This window comes from Pecten maximus, chromosome 19 (genome assembly GCF_902652985.1).
Source record: "Pecten maximus chromosome 19, xPecMax1.1, whole genome shotgun sequence".
NCBI classification, from domain to species: domain Eukaryota; kingdom Metazoa; phylum Mollusca; class Bivalvia; order Pectinida; family Pectinidae; genus Pecten; species Pecten maximus.
Window position 1 is genome coordinate 3,427,265 of NC_047033.1, and position 22,243 is coordinate 3,449,507.

General features: G+C 36.0%; 1 protein-coding gene across 1 annotated transcript; it reads right to left on the reverse strand.

Moving 5' to 3' along the window:
• Positions 1-10,401: 10,401 nt before the first annotated feature.
• On the reverse strand, positions 10,402-22,243 carry LOC117317594. Its single transcript, XM_033872443.1, has 3 exons — positions 22,153-22,243; positions 11,260-11,448; positions 10,402-11,072 (listed from the first exon to the last, which is right to left on the reverse strand). The coding sequence occupies exons 1-3, from the start codon at positions 22,211-22,213 to the stop codon at positions 10,924-10,926; spliced, it is 399 nt and encodes a 132-aa protein (XP_033728334.1). The 5' UTR covers positions 22,214-22,243; the 3' UTR covers positions 10,402-10,923.

Sequence of the window (22,243 nt, forward strand, 5' to 3'; positions counted from 1 at the left end):
TAAGTTATAAGTATTGTTTGTCATTTTTACATTTTTACGAACAAACAAAAAGAGAGAGAGAGAGACAGAGACAGAGACAGAGAGAGAGAGAGAGAGAGAGAGAGAGAGAGAGAGAGACAGAGAGAGACAGAGAGAGAGAGAGAGAGAGACAGAGACAGACAGAGACAGACAGAGACAGAGACAGAGACAGACAGAGACAGAGAGAGAGAGAGAGACAGAGACAGAGACAGACAGAGACAGAGAGAAAGAGAGACAGAGACAGAGAGACAGAGACAGACAGAGACAGAGAGAGAGAGAGAGAGAGAGAGAGAGAGAGAGAGAGAGAGAGAGACAGAGACAGACAGAGACAGAGAGAGAGAGAGAGCAATGTCTTATCATCGACATCCTGGCCTCATCGCAAAATGATTTTTATTTTTTTGCATTTTGCATTTGGAGTGTTAAATGTGTCTAGTGCTGGTTTATTACCAATCTGGTGCCGCTAGCACCACTTTGGTTCCTGTTTTGAGAACGTGACATTACATAGAACAAACAATTCTTAACCTTCCGGAACACATGGTCTCAATGACTTGGTATCTACGGAGACATCAGAAGGAAGCCACAACTGGATCCGGAAAGATGTCATCCCGGAATAAAACAAACTTTTTCACAAGTTTTTAAACTATTCTAACTATTTACTGAAATCCTGGCATTGTCTGGACCGATGCTCCATACTTCGGTTTGGTTTGTTTTGTTTAACGTCCTACTAACAGCCAGGGTCATTTAAGGACGTGCCAGGATTTAGAGGTGGAGGAAAGCCGGAGTACCCGGAGAAAAACCACCGGCCTACGGTCAGTACCTGGCAACTGCCACACGTAGGTTTCGAACTCGCAACCCTAGTGGTGGAGGGCTAGTGTTAAAGTGTCTGGACACCTAGACCCATACCCGTGACGGTTTATGTTTCTCGGACAGCTGAGAATTAGGCCGTGCTGTGCTATCGTGGTTGTGTCCTAGGGCAAGTCACGTTTCCTTATTGATCTGGATGACATGCGACGGGCATCCCGTATGTTGTTCTGTTAAGGTAGTCACCAACTACTACAAGGAGACCCCGCCTAAAAATGACCCTTGCTGGTCATCCAGCAAATTATTATCGTATAGTATAAGTCTTCCTCCATATTACAATATTTACATTTTCACTTCGCTCCGCCTCAATGAACATAGTAAACTAAGATCACTTCATTTCCCGTTGAAGATTTTGGGTCGCGTGCTTCTGTTCTGAGAGACGAATCACTTTCTTGCCGGCGTGTGAATACATTCACTGAGTTTACAATGGCGATCGAGCTCTGTACCGCCTCAGACTTGAATGCACTTTCACTTTGTGAATTGTGTAACATTGTTATAAACGTATATGAACACAAGTGGAATAGCTGCTTTATGTGCTAATAAAATGCCAGTATAATGCAGACAGTTTAGAAAACAGGATCTGACAGAACACTGACACTCTCGATAGCACCGAGCTCATGACCTACGTAGCGCAGTAGGTCTAACGTTAGCTGTATCTCGAATGTCATGCTTAATACCATTTCAGTGGTCACAGAAAATAAACCTCAATTTAAACACTATTTAACAACACAAAACAGACTGGTAGCAGAAGTATGCTATATCGAGAACAGGGACACATTATTGTCGTAATTTGACTCAATCTAAACACGGAGGACACAAGTTTCCGGCCGTCGTACATGAACTGCTTTACTTCATTTGCACGAGGTTCACTTCCCTTCATCAGTCCATGCAAGCAACAAAATTGACAATCAATCCTTAAATGTTGTTTTGATCTTTTCGCCAATGATCTTTGATTTTGATTTCGTGTTTTTTTTCTATCTTTCTCCCCATTGTTGGACTTGTAATTCGCTCTTTATCTGGAGCCTGGTCTAAGTATAATTAATTTATGTTAAGACTTACATAAATCCGTGTAGCAACCGGAAAATCTTCAATCTACATTGAATGAAATGGACACATGTCACGATGAGAATAAAACTCAATAACGGCATTCTAGACATGATGACGGGTACCACATGTGGTGACGGGAGACACAATAACTGGTACCACATGTGGTGACGGGAGACATTATGACGGGTACCACATGCGGTGACGGGAGACATAATGACGGGTACCACATGTGGTGACAAGAGACATAGTGACGGTTAACACGTGCGGTGGCAGGAGAAATGAGGATAAGTACCACATGTGGTGACATGAGAAATAATGACGGGTACCACATGTGGTGACATGAGAAATAATGACGGGTATAACATGTGGTATGGGAGCCATAATGACGGGCTACATTTAAATGTTGTTTTTCATAGGCCAAGCGTAATTACTTTTTCTTAGTGGAAGGCCTTTTCCAATTTCATTTAAACACTGTGATTTACTTAATGTTTAACGCTAGGTCTTTATAAAATTCGAAACCATTTAAAATTCACTCAGCAAATTAATTATTTATCATTTGAACGGCAGTGCTGTTACAATGTTAAGATATTTAGTGTTAATTGGTTCATTATACTAAGTTCTTCATGGTATTTAAACATTCAATATGGGAGTTGAAATCTTCATAATAATCTTTTGTTGTGTACAATGATATCAGTGCCCACTGCCGTCCGTGTTTGCTTCTGTTTAATCTGAATTATCACACATGAAAGAGGACAATCGCGTGACGTCACAAACAAATGTGTTAATATCTGGTAACTATCCGGGTAAAGGGCCTGGTTCTGTCAGTGACCTTTTATTAAGATCAGCTTAACATGAATTCGTGATTATATTCATGTAGACTTTTCTCCAAATTCGTGTATTATTACAATGTCTCATTAAAATTGCAATTATGGCGATATTAAGATTTGTTTTTTTTTAATTCTTGAAGAGAAATATCTTTTGAAAGATATACATGTTAATTATCAATACGTTAAAAGCTAACACGGGTTTTTAATAATTGGATCAAAGCTTTGAGAGAGAACAATGGTTTAATTTAATCAATTCAGCTATTGTCATATGTTACCGTTAATTGGGTTGAGTTGAATGATAAGTGTCAGATATTAAAACCCTAACACGTGGGTCTGAACGGAAATAATGTAATTATAGGAAACTGTAGGTGTAAAATACTCAAATTCTTTAGGAATCAAACACACGGACTTGGAATGTTGATAATTATTAATTAATAACAAAATGCCATTTTGATTATTGTGTCAACATACTTTATAAAGAAGATGTGTTTCAAATTATATTCGAAATATGTGTCTGTGGAACGCCTACACCCATGCGTCACAATGCGTCACCCGATATTTTGATCGGAAACCGACTTTTGCTATCCCAGAATGCATTGCGGTCTCTCCATGATTGAAAACGTCTGTCTTTATACTCGGGGGAGTCTTCTTCTTCTTCTTCTTCTTCTTCTTCTTCTTCTTCTTACATATTTGATCTATTTGACAAAATAGAATATCACAATTGTGTCTATATAAAATTTGGGAAAATTTTCGCGAAAAGACTTAAAACGAAACTAAAAAATCACTGAACTATTCTAAAACACCATTAAGGTTGCCATGAATACGTGAACGTATTTTACATACGTAAAGCTTTGTCGAATTTTGTCCGTGATTGATGAATATTTCTATTATTTCTATTCTTTGCTTGTTCATCTTTCACTCTGGAACTACATGTATATAGAATATTCAGTGAATGATATTAGCGAGGAACTCCTAGAAGCATATATAGGCCTAGATAATACATGTACAGTACTATTCTGGTATATGGTACCCAGGGGACCGCAACTACATGAAAGAGCGCTTACCATCATCGTACGAACTAAGGGAGGCAACTCTCAGAAGTCTCCAATGCTAAATAAAGTACATTGAATATACACATGTATATCGGAAGAATTTTGGAAAACGATTGTCTCCCGTGGAAATGTTTCTTTTCTCATTTATTAATCAATGCATTGAAATTGTGAAGAAAAAACGTACTATTTTAGAAAAAAAAAATCTAAACTTATACCAGTTACTGAAGTCATCGTGTGATAACCGACCAATCAGCAAGTTTGATATAAAAGGAACTTAAAGTGTACCCGTAACAATTTGCTATGTTAAGCTTAAAAAATGTGATTTAGAATGAAACTAAAAATGCTGAAAGTCCGACTTTCATAGCGACTTTAGTTTTAGAGTAATTGCAATTTTTCTCGAAAACACACCTGAAGCCAAAAGCCGCTGACTTCGTTTCGGGGACCTCTGACCTGTGACGTCACAGGTTTAACGGGATCAGAGCCGCCATATAGGAAATATATTATAGAAATGAACGTGAACACGTGCCTGCAATTAATACGAATTAGGCAACGATAATGTAAGTGCTGAATAAACTTTTTCGACATATCCGTATACTATTCTTTTGTCCCCGGAAATGACGCGACAGGTGGCGTTACTGGTCAAGATGAAGTATGTGATTGGTCAATGTAGCGGTAAATGCAAAATGCAGATATGCAGATATGCAGATATGCAGCTAAAAACGGAACAAAGTTAAGATTGAATGCAAGCTGAATAACCACCTTTTCAAATGAAACATTAATAAAATTATATTCCTGATTGAAATGCAGTCGTATTCAGGCGCGTAGCTGCCTATACGCAAATACGCAGTTGCGTACACATCAGTTTTCAACAAAAACAAACAAACAAACAAACAAAACAAAACAAAGAAAGAAAAAACTCTGATATTTATATGAGCTTATCTATACACAAACTATGAATGCTGTCCCTATGTGATGGTTTTAGTCAAACCCACCAATTGCTATAACTAGTCCATTGGTAGGGAACGCAATCAATCGGTCGGTTAAAGTGTAACGTCTCCAAACGAGACCAAGTGTGGTTTTCCTGACTTGCCTGGGTTGTCACATGAACACCGTTCCCTGGTAGCTAAGCCTCTGAACTCTGACCCCTATCTGAGAGAGTGTCCTAGGCTCGGCTATAACCGGAACAAGGACATTAATCCTCGTCAATCAACCCCTATCTGAGTATAATGATAATCGTTATAATTCCAACTTTTAACTTAACTCTAGAACGCATGTCGTGCTATGTTATGACCACCGGTGCAGTTGAAAGATTAATTTATATTAAATTTAATTCGACTTTACTGGAAATTGTATAACTACAACTGTATTTTTTTATATAAATGTATTTTACCTACACATACCGTCATGAAAACATCACCCATTGTCGCAATGATCATCCCAAAACGTCGTGTTACGGTAACGCGACTTAAATACAAGGTTGATCTCAGGTTTTTGGTCTTGATTTCTTTCTTTTACAGCCCTTCCCACAGGAAAGGTATTGCTTTGCCCAATGGACTATGGTTATGTACGTATGGTTATTGAACACATATTCGGACATTATGTAAACGAGTTCCATGCGTGCAAAATAAGTCAACACAAATTATCATTCTGAATACTGTACAAGGCTCGTCGTTTCAAGAAAACAGGACAACGTAACTATTCGGACATCGTTAAATGACGGACTTAAATTGTCCAAACACTTAACTGTATATCATAATACGGTACTCATTCATCCCTCATTTCATTTCTCTGCATACACATACAAAATAACTTGGCTACGCGCATGGTATTATCACCAAAATGATTCAAACTGATATCATTTTGTTATCTGTGCTGAAACACATTAGTTCGTTCATTTATTTCACCAGCAGTTTTATATTAGAAACACCAGCATTTAAGCTATGCCTATCATCTTTTTTAAAGATATTTCTTGCTTAGTTATATACTTCCTAATGTCTCCCTTGACAATGCCTCACTTTTTGGCCTTTAGCTGAGCGTTCGCCCTTGTGATGAAGGCTTTGGGTTCTGTCCCCTTGCCCAGACATACCAGAGTCTTTAAAAATGGTAGTTGCTTCTCCTGCTTAGCGCTCAGCATATTGGGAGTGGGACGACTGGTTGGCCCGTTGTCAGTATAATGTGACCGGTCGGGGTGTGCTGCTGGGTGTCTTCGGCAGTATGCTTCAGTGAGGTAGCACTATAAATCGGCAAAAGTTCCGGCCTATCACAAGTAGACTTAACACGAACATACCGCAGCCTCCCAAAACACACATATATATGCACTCACTACACGCATGCATGTCGCACGCACGGGAGGCCGTCCTTAAATGACCTTAGCTGTTAATAGGACGTTAAACAAAATAAACCAAACCAAACCAAATATATTTGTGAATTAGTTAATAACAAGTGCTACCGAAACCAGAGACACATAATTTTCTATTATAACGGGCCATATACAACATGTAACATCTTACTAATTTTCTATTATAATGAGCCGTATACAAGATGTAACATCTTACTAATTTTCTATTATAACGGGCCAAATACAACGTGTATCATCTTACTGATTTTCTATTATAACAGGCTGTATACAACATGTAACATCTTACTAATTTTCTAATATAACGGACCATATATAACATGTAACATCTTACTAATTTTCTATTATAATGGGTCGTATATAACATGTAAAATTTGAATAATTTTCTATTTTAACGGGTTGTTGTAACATGTATGACATTTGAATAACGGGCCGTTTAAAACATGTAACGACAAACATCATATAGCCTTTATTACCAATATGGATTTCGGTTATAATACTTCTAGTAATAGAAGTTTACAATGCAATCCATACACGATGTGAAATAAATGCTGAAAATTTTGAATTTCTATTAGCCAAAACAGCAATAGATACGTTGCAAATACACTTGAAGATACCGTTATTTGAGATTTTCGGATAATTGTCTGAAATTGATAAAACTTGTCCATGAAAGATTAATAACTCCCAGGCAAGACTGATAGAGTAAATTTTCAACATCGTGGGTATACGAATGAGCCAACTTAGGTTAATTATTCTTCAGGCAAACCTTTGAGATACGAATTTGTTTCGCTTGTATGGAAAACGAAACTCACTGAATTCCCAAAATAATGTGTTTGATTTCAACAACTTGAAAATGTATTCCCTATAGTATAAACGCAATTCTTCATATTACGTACATCCTGTAAAAGCATATCTTCGGAACTTTTTTGAAGTGCATAGAAACCAAACGTGTCAACTCACAAGCAATTAAATGAATCGGCGCGTGCCGATTAGAACACCAGAAATCACAGACACCTGTGGTGCAGTGACAGGTGTGACGAGCTTGTGGACCGTAATTTCACACCTGGTAATTGTTTAGCGGTATACTAACCCACTCAAACTTGAGAATTCGTAATTCTCCGAACATGTTTATATATTTTTTACTGTCCTGTTTTAAGTGAAGATATGACTTGCGACAAACGAATGGAAAGTAAAACCACAAGGATCTCGATCACTTCACGATAATGACACAATTACAAAAAAAATAATAATAACAAAAAATAAATAAATAGAATTTGAAAAAATCATACACGAAAATCATTTCGAGTTTATAAGTTTTATTATTAATTATGATTAGTCACTATGAACTAAATTTTATGCTTTTTCTAAAATTATGCTTTTAATAAGTACTGTACCTATGCTATGTACCTGTACATAAACTATCAATAGTATTATAATTGTTGCGAAGCACTTTTTGAATATCACATATAATTACATTTTCTTTAATTTGTTAGTTAATTTAAATACATGATTATGTATGGTAATAGGGCAAATAATTTTTTAGTTGATTAGTTAATTGTATCTAGCTTAGAGTGAATTTAGCGCACCTCGCTGGTAGGGCTCTCCCCAACCCTTGGGAAACTAAATTTCACTACTATGCAGAGCAAGAAACTTATATTTTTATGCATACTTATATATATATATATATCTATTATGCTTGTTTAATTATTTTATTCAATACTACTTTAAAAGACAAAATGTGTTTTATGCAATAATTGTCTTTTAATCATTATGTATATGGTAGTACGATTTCAGAGAGTTTGGTAGGTAGGGGCTGTCCAAATCACCTGCTATCTGGATTAGAATTTGTGATTGGTTTTATTTATCTAAATATATATATATATTATTATTGTAACAGTCCTTTTTTCAGAATATCAACATTTTATATCATATCATGATTAAGACGATTTATCGCCGATATTAAACTACATTTATGTATTATACTTTGTAAGTATATACTTGCACAATGTTATTGTGATACATGGTGTATATGACACTTAAATAAACAAAATTGATCGATTGATTGATATATAAATACACTATCTAATATCTTCTATACATCAAAGAAGTACACTTTCAGATAATGTGTTGACCGCACTCACGAGGAAAGTAATTGTCCAGAATGGCTCATTAATTTTATCCTATAAACGTCCTGTTTCCCTGGTCAGCCGTCTCGTTCATCGGTGTCTTCTATCATGTCAATAAGAACTCGTCAGATTACCCAAAAAAATATACGGACGACATGTTGGACTCTGAGGTAATGAGGCCGAAAGTACTACTCCCTTTAGAAATGCGACTCCTAAAATAAGATTTTAAAAAAATGTTACGAAGAAACCTTTACTATAGACTTGTTTGAGTTTTTTTTTAATTCCATAAACACGAGGTCATTGGCAGCCAAGGCCATTGACATCCGAGGTCATTGACAGCCAAGGTCATTAACAGCCGAGGTCATTGACAGCCAAGTTCATTAACAGCCGAGGTCATTTCAAGGAGATCATTGCAGTGTATCCGTGCCTTTGTTGTTTGTTTATTCGTTGTGTTTATCGCCCCATAAACAAACAATGTCATCATGAAGGCGTAGACCCTTGTAGTAGCTGGGGGCTATTACACTAAATAACATATGGGATGCGATCTGCAGGCTATAATAGCTGGGAATATGTCTTGTCCAAGAACACAATCACAACGGCACCGTCTATGTACAATTGTATATCAGATTCCTGTGAAATAAAACCTACCGCGGACAGGGATCAAATATCGAACTTTGAACACGTTGAACTTGTATTGTACAAGGTAAACTAAACACTCCACAAGGGAAACCTGCATCTCTCGAAACCACCTGGTTTTTTTTGGGTTTTTTTTGTTTGGTTGTGTCACAAAAATCGTGACAAACAAACCTTTTAATATTAGTGCACACCGAAGGTTGAGAAATCAGTAATGTTACTATCTTGAAATGGTAAAAAAATAAAGGGGAGATTGACATCAACAAAACTGTCCTTGCTGGTGTAGGTAAAGATCGAGGTACATCGCATATGTTGAAGTGTCTAAGAGTCTTAATGAATGTAGTGTCCTTGATTTCAAGTTCTACTGGGCATATTCGGTCGTCATGGTCAATTAAGTGTTTGTATTTATAGAGAACGCAACTCGTGAGGGATTAGTCAGTATCTGATGCTCTTTTCAGATTATCTTCGATAAATCTAATCCCATGGGGAAAACAAAGTCGTTTTTGCCATAAGACTGACAATTCATTAAAGCTATTTTGGAATTATGTGTTCGTCTATCTCAATTTTCAATGGAGATTGCTGTCCGTCAATTTGTCACGGGGGAGGATTGCAATTATATCGGAATCGAATGACAAGTTAATGTATATAATGATAAAATTTGTTTGTTTTGTTATTTGTTCTGCGGCTCTAAATGGAGGATAATGATATTAGGTAAATATAAATGGTAAATAATGGATTAATTTCCAACAAGTAGATAAAAACGAGAGGGAGTATAGTATGTACCGCTGTGGGCTGTGGAGCCGTGGGAAATATGGAACAGAAATACAGAGACACGATCACGAGCAGGGATGTTTGTCCCTGTCACGAGCAATACCTATGTTGTAAACAACGTCCGCATATGGACCTTTGTTGATATTGACAATTAGAGTGGTCGGGTGACACCGTGATGATAAATCAGTATTCACCAATGCGGCCGGGGTTCGATTCACTGATATGACGTAGTCACTTACGTAAGACCCATCGCGCGCTCTATACTGGCCAATAAGAGTGATGAATATAAATTGATATAACTTGTTTCGTCAGATATATTTTTCATTCTCCGAGTGCAATTAACATGTTTATGTAGTATTTGAACACTTAAATTCATATATGAACTTTTAACCTAATCGTGTTTCAATATAATTGGAGTACATACACATCTTATAGAACAGACGTCTCATGAAAATATTCGAATGGTGACTTTTCGTCCTCTCTTGAAGAGGACAAGCTAAGTTCCCTGTACACATCATTCAGGTTTTTTTTTATTAAAGTTTGACTTCATGAAAATACAAATGTACATGATGTTTCGTTTATGCATGGATTTTCCAGAATGAACGTAGGGTGCGTACGAATATGTGCTAAATTACCCAGAAGTTAACATGCGGTGCCATATCTGTTGAAATAGGAAAATTATTGACAAATCAAAGAAACTTCAATTTATTTTGTTATTTTTATTTGTTTAACTTTTGTGTCATAAATACTGCGTCCTAGGTTAATATCTTCGTCTAAGTTGATACACACAGCTATTGACCTCAACCAAAGACGTTACATGTACTTGTATAATTGTATAATATTGGCAAATATCTGCACATATGTATTCAACAATCGTATGTTTAACGACACGAAGACATGAAAAACATAAGCAATACAAATATATCTGCGGCATTTAAAATAATGTCATATATTGAACCAGGTTTTTACAAATTGATGACGTAAGCCCCGAAATATTGTAAATAAAGACACATCGGTTACTATGGATACGCTCAAATCCTGCTAGTATTTCCCAGAAGGATGACGTTTATTTCAGTCACCTTTTAAACAAAATATCTAATATTAACGCCATTTTGTATCCAGGAACATTCAGATTCCCTTCGACAGAGCAAAGTTGATATGGGGGAAGTTTTCAAAGACTTCGTCATTCAAAGGCAATTCGTGTTTACTATATAATGTAAATTGTTGCGGGGTTAAATGAGACACAGGGATATGAATGTCACCCGACGTCGATGGGAACATCTCTTTACGTTCTTAGCTCCACAAGAACACATGTTCACTCCGTCCACACTTTGGAATACCTGTCCCTCCCGGTACACCTTCCCTCCGTCAATACAAGTGCCTGGAAAAAAAAAACAAATCTAAATGAATTTAAAATTGATAAGCAAGACTGCAGCTGTTTTACCCGGTATGCTTATCCGATGATATGTTGATTGATTTCCAGTGAGTTATCCACAATCTACTACAAATAAATAAATGAATAAATAAATAAAATCAATAAATAGATAAATAAAAAAATAAATAAATACCTGGACACACCCTGCAGTTGCCTATCCCAGGTTTATCGTCCAAACAGGATACACGGGAACACTGCCATTCCCGGCAGACGTAAAATTGTCCCACCCGTATGCAGTAATGGTCTCGCTTGATGCTTGGGCGTTCCTGGCGAATTTTGGTGACGACGCAATTCCCTACCAGCATTTTAAGTCCTGAAATACCTGGTAAAGATTCGATAAATATAATCTGTATCAATTTATAATCATTATAATCTAATTAACACCAACATAATTAACACCGACAAATGACACCCAACACATACAAATATATCTACATGTACCAACAAATTAAAACAAATAATAGATCAAAAATTAGATGACAAATCTGTGGGATTTTCATTTTCTATTTCTTTCATTTTAACTAGATTTAAGAATGAAATGAATAAAAAAGTGAAGGAAAAGAAGAAATGAAAATGAAAAGTACAAGATAAGAAAGAGACCTCCTGTAAGATCAAGGGCTCCCACCTCTGGTATCTCTCAAATGTTGCTGGGGAAGAAAATAATTTTGTTTTGGGAAAAACTACAAAAAATCTAAAAAGCTGAAACTTTTGGAGGGTGGTAAAATCGAAGCATATTTTTTGGTACTCTGTAGCCCATTCCGATAGGGGCCGCGGTGGCCGAGTGGTTCCAAAATAACCTTCTAATTGCACACACGTATTAATGGCAATTATGCTCATTCTCGCTCTCCTTACATTAAAGTGACCATTGGACTGGACGCTTGACAGGAGGAATCCTTTCGACATCAGTGTAAACAAGAAATATCTTTAAAAAAGATAAACGGCATAGTTTTAATGCTGGTGGTTATAATGTAAAACTACTGGTGAAATAAATTAACGAACTACGATGTAATTAACAAATGCGCAGTTTCAGCACGGATAACAAAATTATATCAGTTTGAATCATTTTTGGTGATAATAAGACTGCAAATGTGTCATTTGAATAGATGCATCCACTTATTCAGCTTGCATTCAATTTAAACTAGGGACATAGGATCGTGTTTGACCCATTTTACTATTATTCTCTTCATTGCGGAAACTGTTATAGTTTTCAACCGCAGTTGATTCACATTGGAAGCCATTTTTGTTTCCGTATATGTCACAACATTAGCATATTCAGAGTGATAACCTTTTTAATAATTGATGTTTTTATGTATATACATCATCAAATTCGAATGGTCATTGTTCAGAAGGTTATTTTTTTTAAAGATATACCCAATAATATGATAAAAAATACAAAATGAATATTGGTTTACCGTGAGGTCCCTTTAACTTTGTTTCGTTTTTAACTGTATATCTGCATTTTGCATTGACCGCTACATTGACCAATCACATACTTCATCTTGACCAGAACGCCACCTGTCGCGTCATATCCGGGGCCAAAACAAAATTAGACGGCTATGCCGAAAAATAACTCGCCGCATTTATTTTTATCGCGAGGTTTGTCAAGGAGCCGAGAACGAGGCTACAACGACGTACACTACACATAAATTACACACATGGCCGTCGTTATTACCGGGCAGATGACAATGAATACTGGCCGGACCCACAGGGGCTTGGCACGATTTTCCAAATGATAGTCTATATATATATGTATATAGTATCGACTATATACATATATATATATAGACTATCATTTGGAAAATCGTGCCAAGCCCCTGTGGCCGGACCCAGCGGATCGGAGATGTTACTCAGTCGGCGATGTTCTACAGACCAGAGCTCAGCTCTCAGACAGTTATATTTATACCTAATAATCTGGTCCAATAATGTAATAAAATATTTGTCCAAATTAATGATAATTATTTAACCGTATACAACACTTACCCCCACCTAAACTCGCAGACACGATAGAGTTTTAGTTTAAACATATTTTATTGTATCAAATATATACAATAGGATTGGGCACAAGTTTTCCAACTTATATCAAGCCCTTTCCATACAATATTATATAACACATACAAAATATACAAGATGACATTAACAATAAAATAATTATTTAGTGAGGGAGTGTGGATAAGGGAAGGGTAAGGATGGGGTGTAAGAAGGTGCAAGTATGTGAAAAGAATGTGACAATCTCCTTCATTTTAATTCTTTTATGAAATAATTTAGACATTTCAACTAGTAATTGAAACATCTTTTTTTTTTAAGACTGCGTGAATGATTTTTCTCGACCCAGATGGCACAAGTACACAATCCACTACTCGTAACTTTCGGCTTTTCAATGTTCATAATATCCCCTGCCACGGTTTTCTTTCGCTTTGGTCTTTCCTTTCCTTCTGATATTTCCGTTTCCCAAGTGCCATATGAGTCGAGAAAGATAAAAGACGCAGACTTTGATAGAGTTAAAGGGGTTAAACAATTTACATATATATATATGATTTTTTTCTTTTTCCCTTTTTCAAAAACACAATATATCAAATATATTAAGTACTGAAGAGAGATATGTTGAAAAAAAAAAAAAAAAAAAATTAAAAAAAATGGGGAGACTTGCACGAATGGAGTGATAGAGAGAGGTAGGTGGTAGAGAAAGTACAAATGTAAAATCAAAATCTATTTGTATCGTGAATATATTTCTGAGTGTGCAGAAATATTTTTTCGTTGTCTGCTTTGGATAATTCATGACTGCCATGTAGAATAAGCTGTAGGTCCAGTGGGATGAAATCATTTAACTCACGGTACCACTTTATTCTCTGATCTATGTACTTGTTGCAAATAAAAAAGAAGTGAAATGCATTTTCAATAGAATGTCCACAATGACAAATTTGAAAATCAATTAAGTTAGCATGAAATAAGTCGTCGTTTAGAGTACTTGAATTAGTTCTTAATCTAGCATGCAAAATATTAGATTTTCTGTCACCAAACAAATAATAAGAGGGGATATTTATGTCATTAAGCTTACGAAGAGAGTTTTTAAAAGCTGGGGCTGACCTACTCTGTCTTATGCCAGGGTCTAAATTATTCCAAAGTCGAATAGTAGACGGGAAAAAAGAACTATTAGAAAGTTGAAGTCTGAAGTTAGGTAAGGAGTAATGGTTTGCATTACGGAGGTTATATTCTACATTTTGTGACACTAAAGGAGGTAGTAAAGCTGAAAGATAATTCGGCGTGAGGTTAGCTTGAATTTTGAAAAAAAGTTGTAGTTTTCTGTTCTTTCTTCTATTTACTAGTGGTTCGAGTCCACTTTCTGAATATAATGAAACCCTACTTGCATAAGATGGTAAACCTGTTATAATACGGATAGACTCTAACTGTAGTTTTTCTAGATTGTCTGCGTCACCGAGGGTACATCCGTCCCAAACTTCACAACAATATTCTAGTAAAGGAAGAAGATATGCTCTGTAAATTTTGTCTTAAGTTCGTCTATTTAACAAATACTTCAGTTTTCGTAAAACACTTACCTGTTTTGACACATTTTTACAAATATTTTCTATATGCATACTCCATTTACAATTTTCACTTAATACTACTCCAAGGTGCTTATGATTTTCTACAAAGTCTACATTTACATTATTAAACCTAATTTCAATTGCATATTCAAGTTCAAAGTTGGAAACAAGTAATGCCTCTGTTTTAGAAGGGTTGAAATTTACTAACCACTTACTAGCCCAGTGTTTAATTTTATCTAAATCGTTATTTATTTTTCTTTCAATAGTTTGAGGAGATGTATCACAGTATAATAAGGAGGTATCATCTGCGAATAATTTACAAAGACTTTCCAGGTTATCAGCTATGTCATTAATATATAGAATGAATAAAAGAGGGCCTAATACAGAACCTTGAGGAACTCCGGCATTGGTAGATTTAACCAAAGACTTCGTATTTCCCACAAAGACTTGTTGTTGTCTATCACTAATATAATTTTTGAACCACGCTAACAATTTTCCGGAAATGCCATAATTTGCTAGTTTAACTTCCAATCCCCTGTGCCATACACGGTCGAACGCCTTTGAAATATCACAAAAAACTATACATGAAGGACGTTTTTTTTCTAAGTTTTCGCATAAAGTGTGATATAATTCAATCATTTGATGTACTGTCGAATGACCTGGCTGGAAACCAGACTGATATTTATATATTAATGAATGATCTAATAAATAGTTGTGCAAATATTTCACTACCAATCTTTCAAAAACTTTACCAACAGTGCTTAATAGTGAAATAGGTCTATAATTTGAAACTACCTGTTTATCCCCCTTTTTGAATATAGGCATTACTAATGCTTTTTTCCATTGTTTGGGAAAGATACCAGTTTCTAAAGAAGATCTAAAGATAAGAGAAAGAGGAAGAGCTACTGATAGTGCTGTGTTTTTTAACATATGATGACTTATGGTATCAATACCTACAGCTTTACTAATATTTAACGATTTAAGGATGTCGATAATGTCGTTCAAATTGAAAGGTATGTCAGATAGAGTAGCGTCCGTCCTAAGTTGTACAACAGGCACGTCGGTATTGGAATCGTCGATAGTAGAAATGGAAGCAAAGTAATCATTTAAAGTGTTAGCTTTACCGTCTTCTGTAATTTCGATTTGACCAAATTCATTTCTGAGAGGAGGTATAATGTTGGCAGTATCAGTTGTTTTAATTAGCCTGCGGACAATTTTCCAAAAATTTTTAGGGTTCGAAACAGAGTATTGATCAAGAATGCCATTTATGTCCGCATAAAACCTTTCTTTAGTGCTTTTCTTAAGATTATTCACATGATTACGTTGTTTCCGAAAGTTAGTGAGGTTAGCGGAGGTTCGATTTGATTTGAAAAATTTTAAAAGTCTGTCTCTTTTTCTAATTTCACGTCTTAAGTTAGCGTTAAACCAAGGTTTGTCATTTGGTCGTACTGTCACTATTTTTGTCGGTATACACTCCCCAGCTATATCTAAAAATCTTGATGTAAAAATATCACACATGTCATCTGGGGAGTGTGTCATTGAAAAAAGATCTTGCCAGTCAGTTTCGTCTAATCTATCACTAAAAAGTCCGTAATTTGCGTCACTATAACATATCACTTTTCTCTTGTAAATCTTAACAATAGCAGTGTCAACAGTCAATTCTACACACGTGGCTTGGTGGTCAGAGATGTCATTATCAATGTCGATTACGTCGGCTAAACTGAAGGTACACGTGTCGGAAAGCAGTATAGGGTCAATGAGTGTAGAGCACGTCCGTCCAATGCGTGTCGGTTTGTTTATAACGTTTGTCAAGTGAAAGGAGTTAATAATGTCATGGATTGTATGTGTGTTTTCAACAACTAAGAGATCAACATTAATGTCGCCTACTACTACTACATGTGGAGTTTCTTGTATGGCAGTTTCTAATGACAGTTTAAAATGATTCCAAAAGGAGTGTGTTGTGTTTGGAGGTCTGTATAATGTGCATAAGAGGAATTTCTTATCTGGAAACTGGATCTCTGTCCAAACAACTTCACCCACCTGAAATTCTAAATCAGCTCTACGACGGGAGCACAGGAGACTGGAAGTGTAAACAGTTATCCCCCCTCCCGGAGTTCCTCGATCTTTACGGTAAAGTTCATAAGCACCCAGGAGTATATCACAGTCAGCTATTGATGGATCAAGGTGAGTCTCAGTGACACAGACAATATCATAATCAGAAGAAACGTTTTCTAAAAACGACATCTTATTTCTCAGACTACGTATATTTAAATGAAAGATAGATAGATCGTTGTTATGATTGAGGGGGCCGGGGTTAGGATGAACGTCGTTACAGGAAAGGAGGAGAAGCTGCAGCATAAAGAGGAAGTTAGAGTTATTAACGATACAAGATAAGATAAAATGAGTGATAAAAGCAATGTTTCTTAAAATGGACATCACACTGGACCTGTAACACGTGAATAATTTTAGAAAATGTATGTAAAATAAAAACTGTTGAGATATTAATGTAGAGTGTGTACGATGGTAGAAACAGCCGATCGCCGCCCTATACTGAGTTAAATCACTACCCATGATCATCAATAATTAGTACATGACGTATAGGGCTACAGTCGGGTGTGTATACCATAATACATTTGTAAATGTCAACAACTGGACACTCGGACAAGAAGACAGTTCTATTATAGAAGTACGGACATAATGGGTGAAGGGTAATGACAGTGAATAAACAAAAAATGTGAAAGGTAAGAAAGGTGAATAGAGAAAGAGGATAAAATGAAGGAAAGATAAATATACCAAATAGGAACAGAATGACTAAGATTTCATCAAACATGGGAAAAGAACCACATTTGGATGATTGGCAGGCTAGTGGGATATTGCAGTAATTAAGAAGCATAGGAATGATTTATATACAAGGTCAACTATTTAATATACAATCGAAAACCACGGCAACATTTATATGATCGTACCGGTATACGTATGCATAGAAATACGAAATTAAACTCAACAACAAATTAGACATTCCTTGAATATCACACAACGTATCATTGAAAAGTTATCACATAAAATAACTTGTATTCAATATGAAAATGATAATAACAATAAGACGGAACACTCGCAGAATTGTTCTACATGTATATAGAACAAGCGAATTTAGACTGTATGTTTTTTTTTTTACCAATAGTTATATGATCTCGTGTATTTAATGAACGAAATAAAAGGAAACTTATGAAGCGCTTATGTTGTTATTGCGCCTTACGATACAACTTTGCCATTTAACAATGTATTGGTAGGCACTATTATCGCTGGACAGATTTGTGATAGTATTCAAACGTTGATGTAACACTCAAAGTCATCTACATTATATATTTGCATGTAACTATATCTATACACAAAACTGGTTACTCATTGTCACATGACATTTGTATCGTGAAACGCACGTGAAGACACCTGGTAGGACACAAGTCACGCTAGCTAACAACAACACGTAATAGGCGTGCATGTACTCGTCATTGGTAAGTGTGTAATGAAAATGTGTCAACACAGACACACACAACTCTCCGTTTACTCATATGATCATATCATGTCCACAAAAACATTCAATAGTTTTCTAATTTCATGCCCCATATCTCAAGTATGTACAAACTATATACATCGGGGCAGTGTAACACGAATGACGAACAAGCAATTTTTGTACATTTGCTAAAAAAATAAAAGAGAAAAACAGGTTTCCTAAAGATCATGATATATCTATGACAAGATGTTAATCAACACTATTGGTGATCATAAGTACTGATCTTTACCTACAGATCATGATGTATTAATTATCAAATGTTTATCATTTAGCTTCCAAACCATGATATACTGTGTATACTAATGGACATAATTAAGGTAATTAAAATAACTAAAATAGCTATAAACCAAAAAAGAAAGTAAATAGAACTTTGTTTTTTTTTTTAATTACCAACTAGAACTTAAGTTATTATTCAGATATCGGGATTTTTAATATACAAATGAATTGTTGTATTGCTGTATAAAGCGATATGATATACAGGTTCATAAATTGTGTATACAACTCGTTGGAGGAATTCAGTTAGTATCCTGATTTCGGCGTTGTGGAGGCAGGTGAGCTAGAAGGTCATTGGATGATTTGATGATAATTTTATTTGGATTTCCATAAAGTTTTAAGAAGATTCTCCCGTCATTGGTCCAGAAAGATTCAAGTTTACCTTGAGATTTGGCTACAGACAGCTCTTTAATAATACCCTGACGGTATCTCGTAAGATCCTCGGTGATGAACACTCTATCCGGATTGTCTTTCAGGGCTTTTTTAGCGCGGTAAATAGAGTTTTTAACTTTCCAGTTCCGAAATCTACAGATGACTTGGTACTTGCCATTTATAGGTTTACCTATGATGTGAGACCTAAAAATGTCATCATCAGCTATATCTAAGTTCATTTGTCTGCAGATCGCTACAATTTTAGGGTCAGAGTTTGTGGACTCACCACTGGTCATCTTTACATTATGAAATCGGAGGGAGTTTCGCCTCCCATATTGCTCAAGTTCTTCTAAGCCACTTTCAAGTGATTCGACCTTTCCTTGAAGTGTATGACACTGGATGGAGAGTTCATTATTTTCCTTCTTCAAACTTATGATTTGGGTAGACTGCTCATTTAATTGAGTTTGATGGGCACTGATGGTCTGTTTAAGAGGTTCGGTAATTTCCTCGAGAGTTTCGGATATGATATCTTTGAACATGCCTTTAATGTGGGGTAGCAAGGCTTTGACCCAAACAGGAGCAACTGACGAGGCAAAGGCAGGGTTGGAAACGGTACTGTGGATGAGTGAATTAAAGTCTACAACCTTACCTTTGCCAACTTCAAGTTTCAAAGATGGCGTCTCGTCTACAGTTATACTATCCATGGAATTTCTTCTTCTGTGCCTAGGCTGAATAGGTGTGCCTGGACTTGGAGTGGTGTTTTCCGGTTGCTTACGCTTTGTAGATACAGGCGTGGTATCGACCTGGCTCATAGTATTATAGTATTGAAAGTTTGTAGTCGTTACCGTGAGTGCGCGTAAATTACAGGTAACACTACTGTCTACGTATACAGGTAACACACTGACCGTGACAAAGGAATGTTCACTGCTGACAAACACATCTAATTTTCAGCTTAACGGTGAAAAAATTTCCATATATAATGTTCAAATACTGACATTAAATGATTGTAAAGCGACTGTGGTCATTTCCATTCCAATAAAAACACATATAGGTGCCAAACCTGCCAAAATTTCCGCCTGCGAATTTACCGTGCGTTTGGTGTCGCCGCCATCTTGTATGACACGATAGAGTAATATCGCTAATTACAACTGACCACATCTACTCGTCATTGTTATTCCCCATAAGTGATACTAATCCCCCCCTCTTTATTGGAATCAAATTATGGAGAGAAAATTATATCAATTTGTAATTTGATCACTCTAACAGCCAGATATTCATTTCTCTATTAACTGTCAAATTATCAACAAATAGGAATTTTAACTTACACTTCCTATAGCTATTTCGCTACAACAACCCAGTACGTATCAGGCATTCAAATCAAGCATTCAAACTAATACTTGAATAGTTTAACATTGTCAATATCCGTAGTATAACATTGTTTACATATCGAGTATACGTGAACTTGCAAAATAATTCTTTCATTTGAACATACATTGTACAAGTGTATCAGCAAAATATTCTCGACTGATCAACACAAACGAACGTACAACTAAATACTTAAAGAGGCCTACCCGCAGACGGACCGGTAAACGGCACATCTCCGATCACTAAATAAACTTCAGTACACGTTTCTTTGTGACAAAATTAGAGGTCTACGACTTTATTTCTTGAAAACAATTACAGAATATGTATTTAAAAGACGTTTTAAAACTCAACCTGAGAGGGAAATGTATGGAATATAACGGCAAATCTTCTTTGTAAATCGCCGCTGCCTTTGACGTTATCACTGTGAGGCACTGTGCACGTGCTTGTTTCTTTGATGTGTCAATCAAATTAGACTTATTGCGGGTTGCGATTAAATAAATAATATTTAAAAAATGAGGTTTTAATATCACTTTTCAGCGTTTTATAAGGAAAATAAAATGAAAAACTCAACAATTCCAACAATCTGTCATGTGTAAAAAATCTTTTTCTATTAGCCAATTTTTCTGATCTCTCTGCGGGCAAGCCTCTTTAATTTTAAAATATATGTATAGCAATTTGCATACAACTAAAAATCGTTAGAATTAAGATAGGTGAAGTTGACAATGTTCGAGGAATACGGAAAAAGCTTAATTACCAGCAATCCAAGGAATTCATATCTATTTCGTTCCGCTATTTTGTGTTGACGGATAAACCGCCCGTTGCATTGTGGGACTAATTTGAATATAAACTTGGTCCGTCGGACCTAGATATTATTTTTGAGAATTTCCCGTATACTTTAATGAATATACATTTTCCTCCAGTTTTTGATTCGCGATAACTTGTTACAAGGCTAAAAACTGTAAAGAGGTCAAGATGTAAACATTTATGTATATTTCTTTGAGAGTATGAGGCTTAAGGTATTCCGACACTTTTAATATCACCAGCCCTCCGCCTCTGGGATGCAAGTTCGAACCTCAAGTGGGGCAGTTGCCTGGTACTGACCATAGGTCGGTGGTTTTTCTCCGGGTACTCCGGCTTTCCTCGACCTCAAAAACCTGACACATCCTTAAATGACCCTGGCTGTTAATAGGACGTTGAACAAAATAAACTAAAACTGCATTCTGATATACCAGATTTTCTTCCATTTGTTCGACTATATCAATGGTGTACAGTTGTTCTGAAGCAATAACCTTCCGAGTGACGCGGCCCGAGAATGTGGAGATGAACTTTGTATGTACATATCTTATGAGACGTCTTTCTCGTAATTTACATACCATATTGAATTCAACACCTGTCAGAGGATCAATAAATAAGAATGCATGTATGGTACCTGTATTTATGTGGAAAACACACCTACGCTTTGGTTTGGTTTGTTTTTGTTTAACTTCCTATTAACAGCCAGGGTCATTTAAGGACGTGCCAGGTTTTGGAGGTGGAGGAAAGCCGGAGTACCCGGAGAAAACCACCGGCCTACGGTCAGTACCTGGCAACTGCACTCACCACACGCATGCATGTTGCACGTACGGGAAGTCGTCCTGAAATGACCTTAGCGCTTGATAGGACGTTACACAATAATTAACCAAACCAAATTAATGAGGATAGGAAATCATGAAGTGCCGAGTTAGACTTTTATAATAAGATGTGTTACACATATGCTCTCTGTGTTTTATTATTAAAAGTATTTAAGAAAAAAAATTTATATAATAAAATTAGCATTATCAATCACTAATTATTTTTATCATAATACCATTGGTATTTTCTAGGGTGGATTTTATATAAGTTTTATGGAAAATAACATACATACCTGTACATGTAGTGGAAGTTATTGTGAGGCCGACTAACAATAACATATATTGTATATCCATTGTCTTGTGTATATATGTCTGGCCACCATT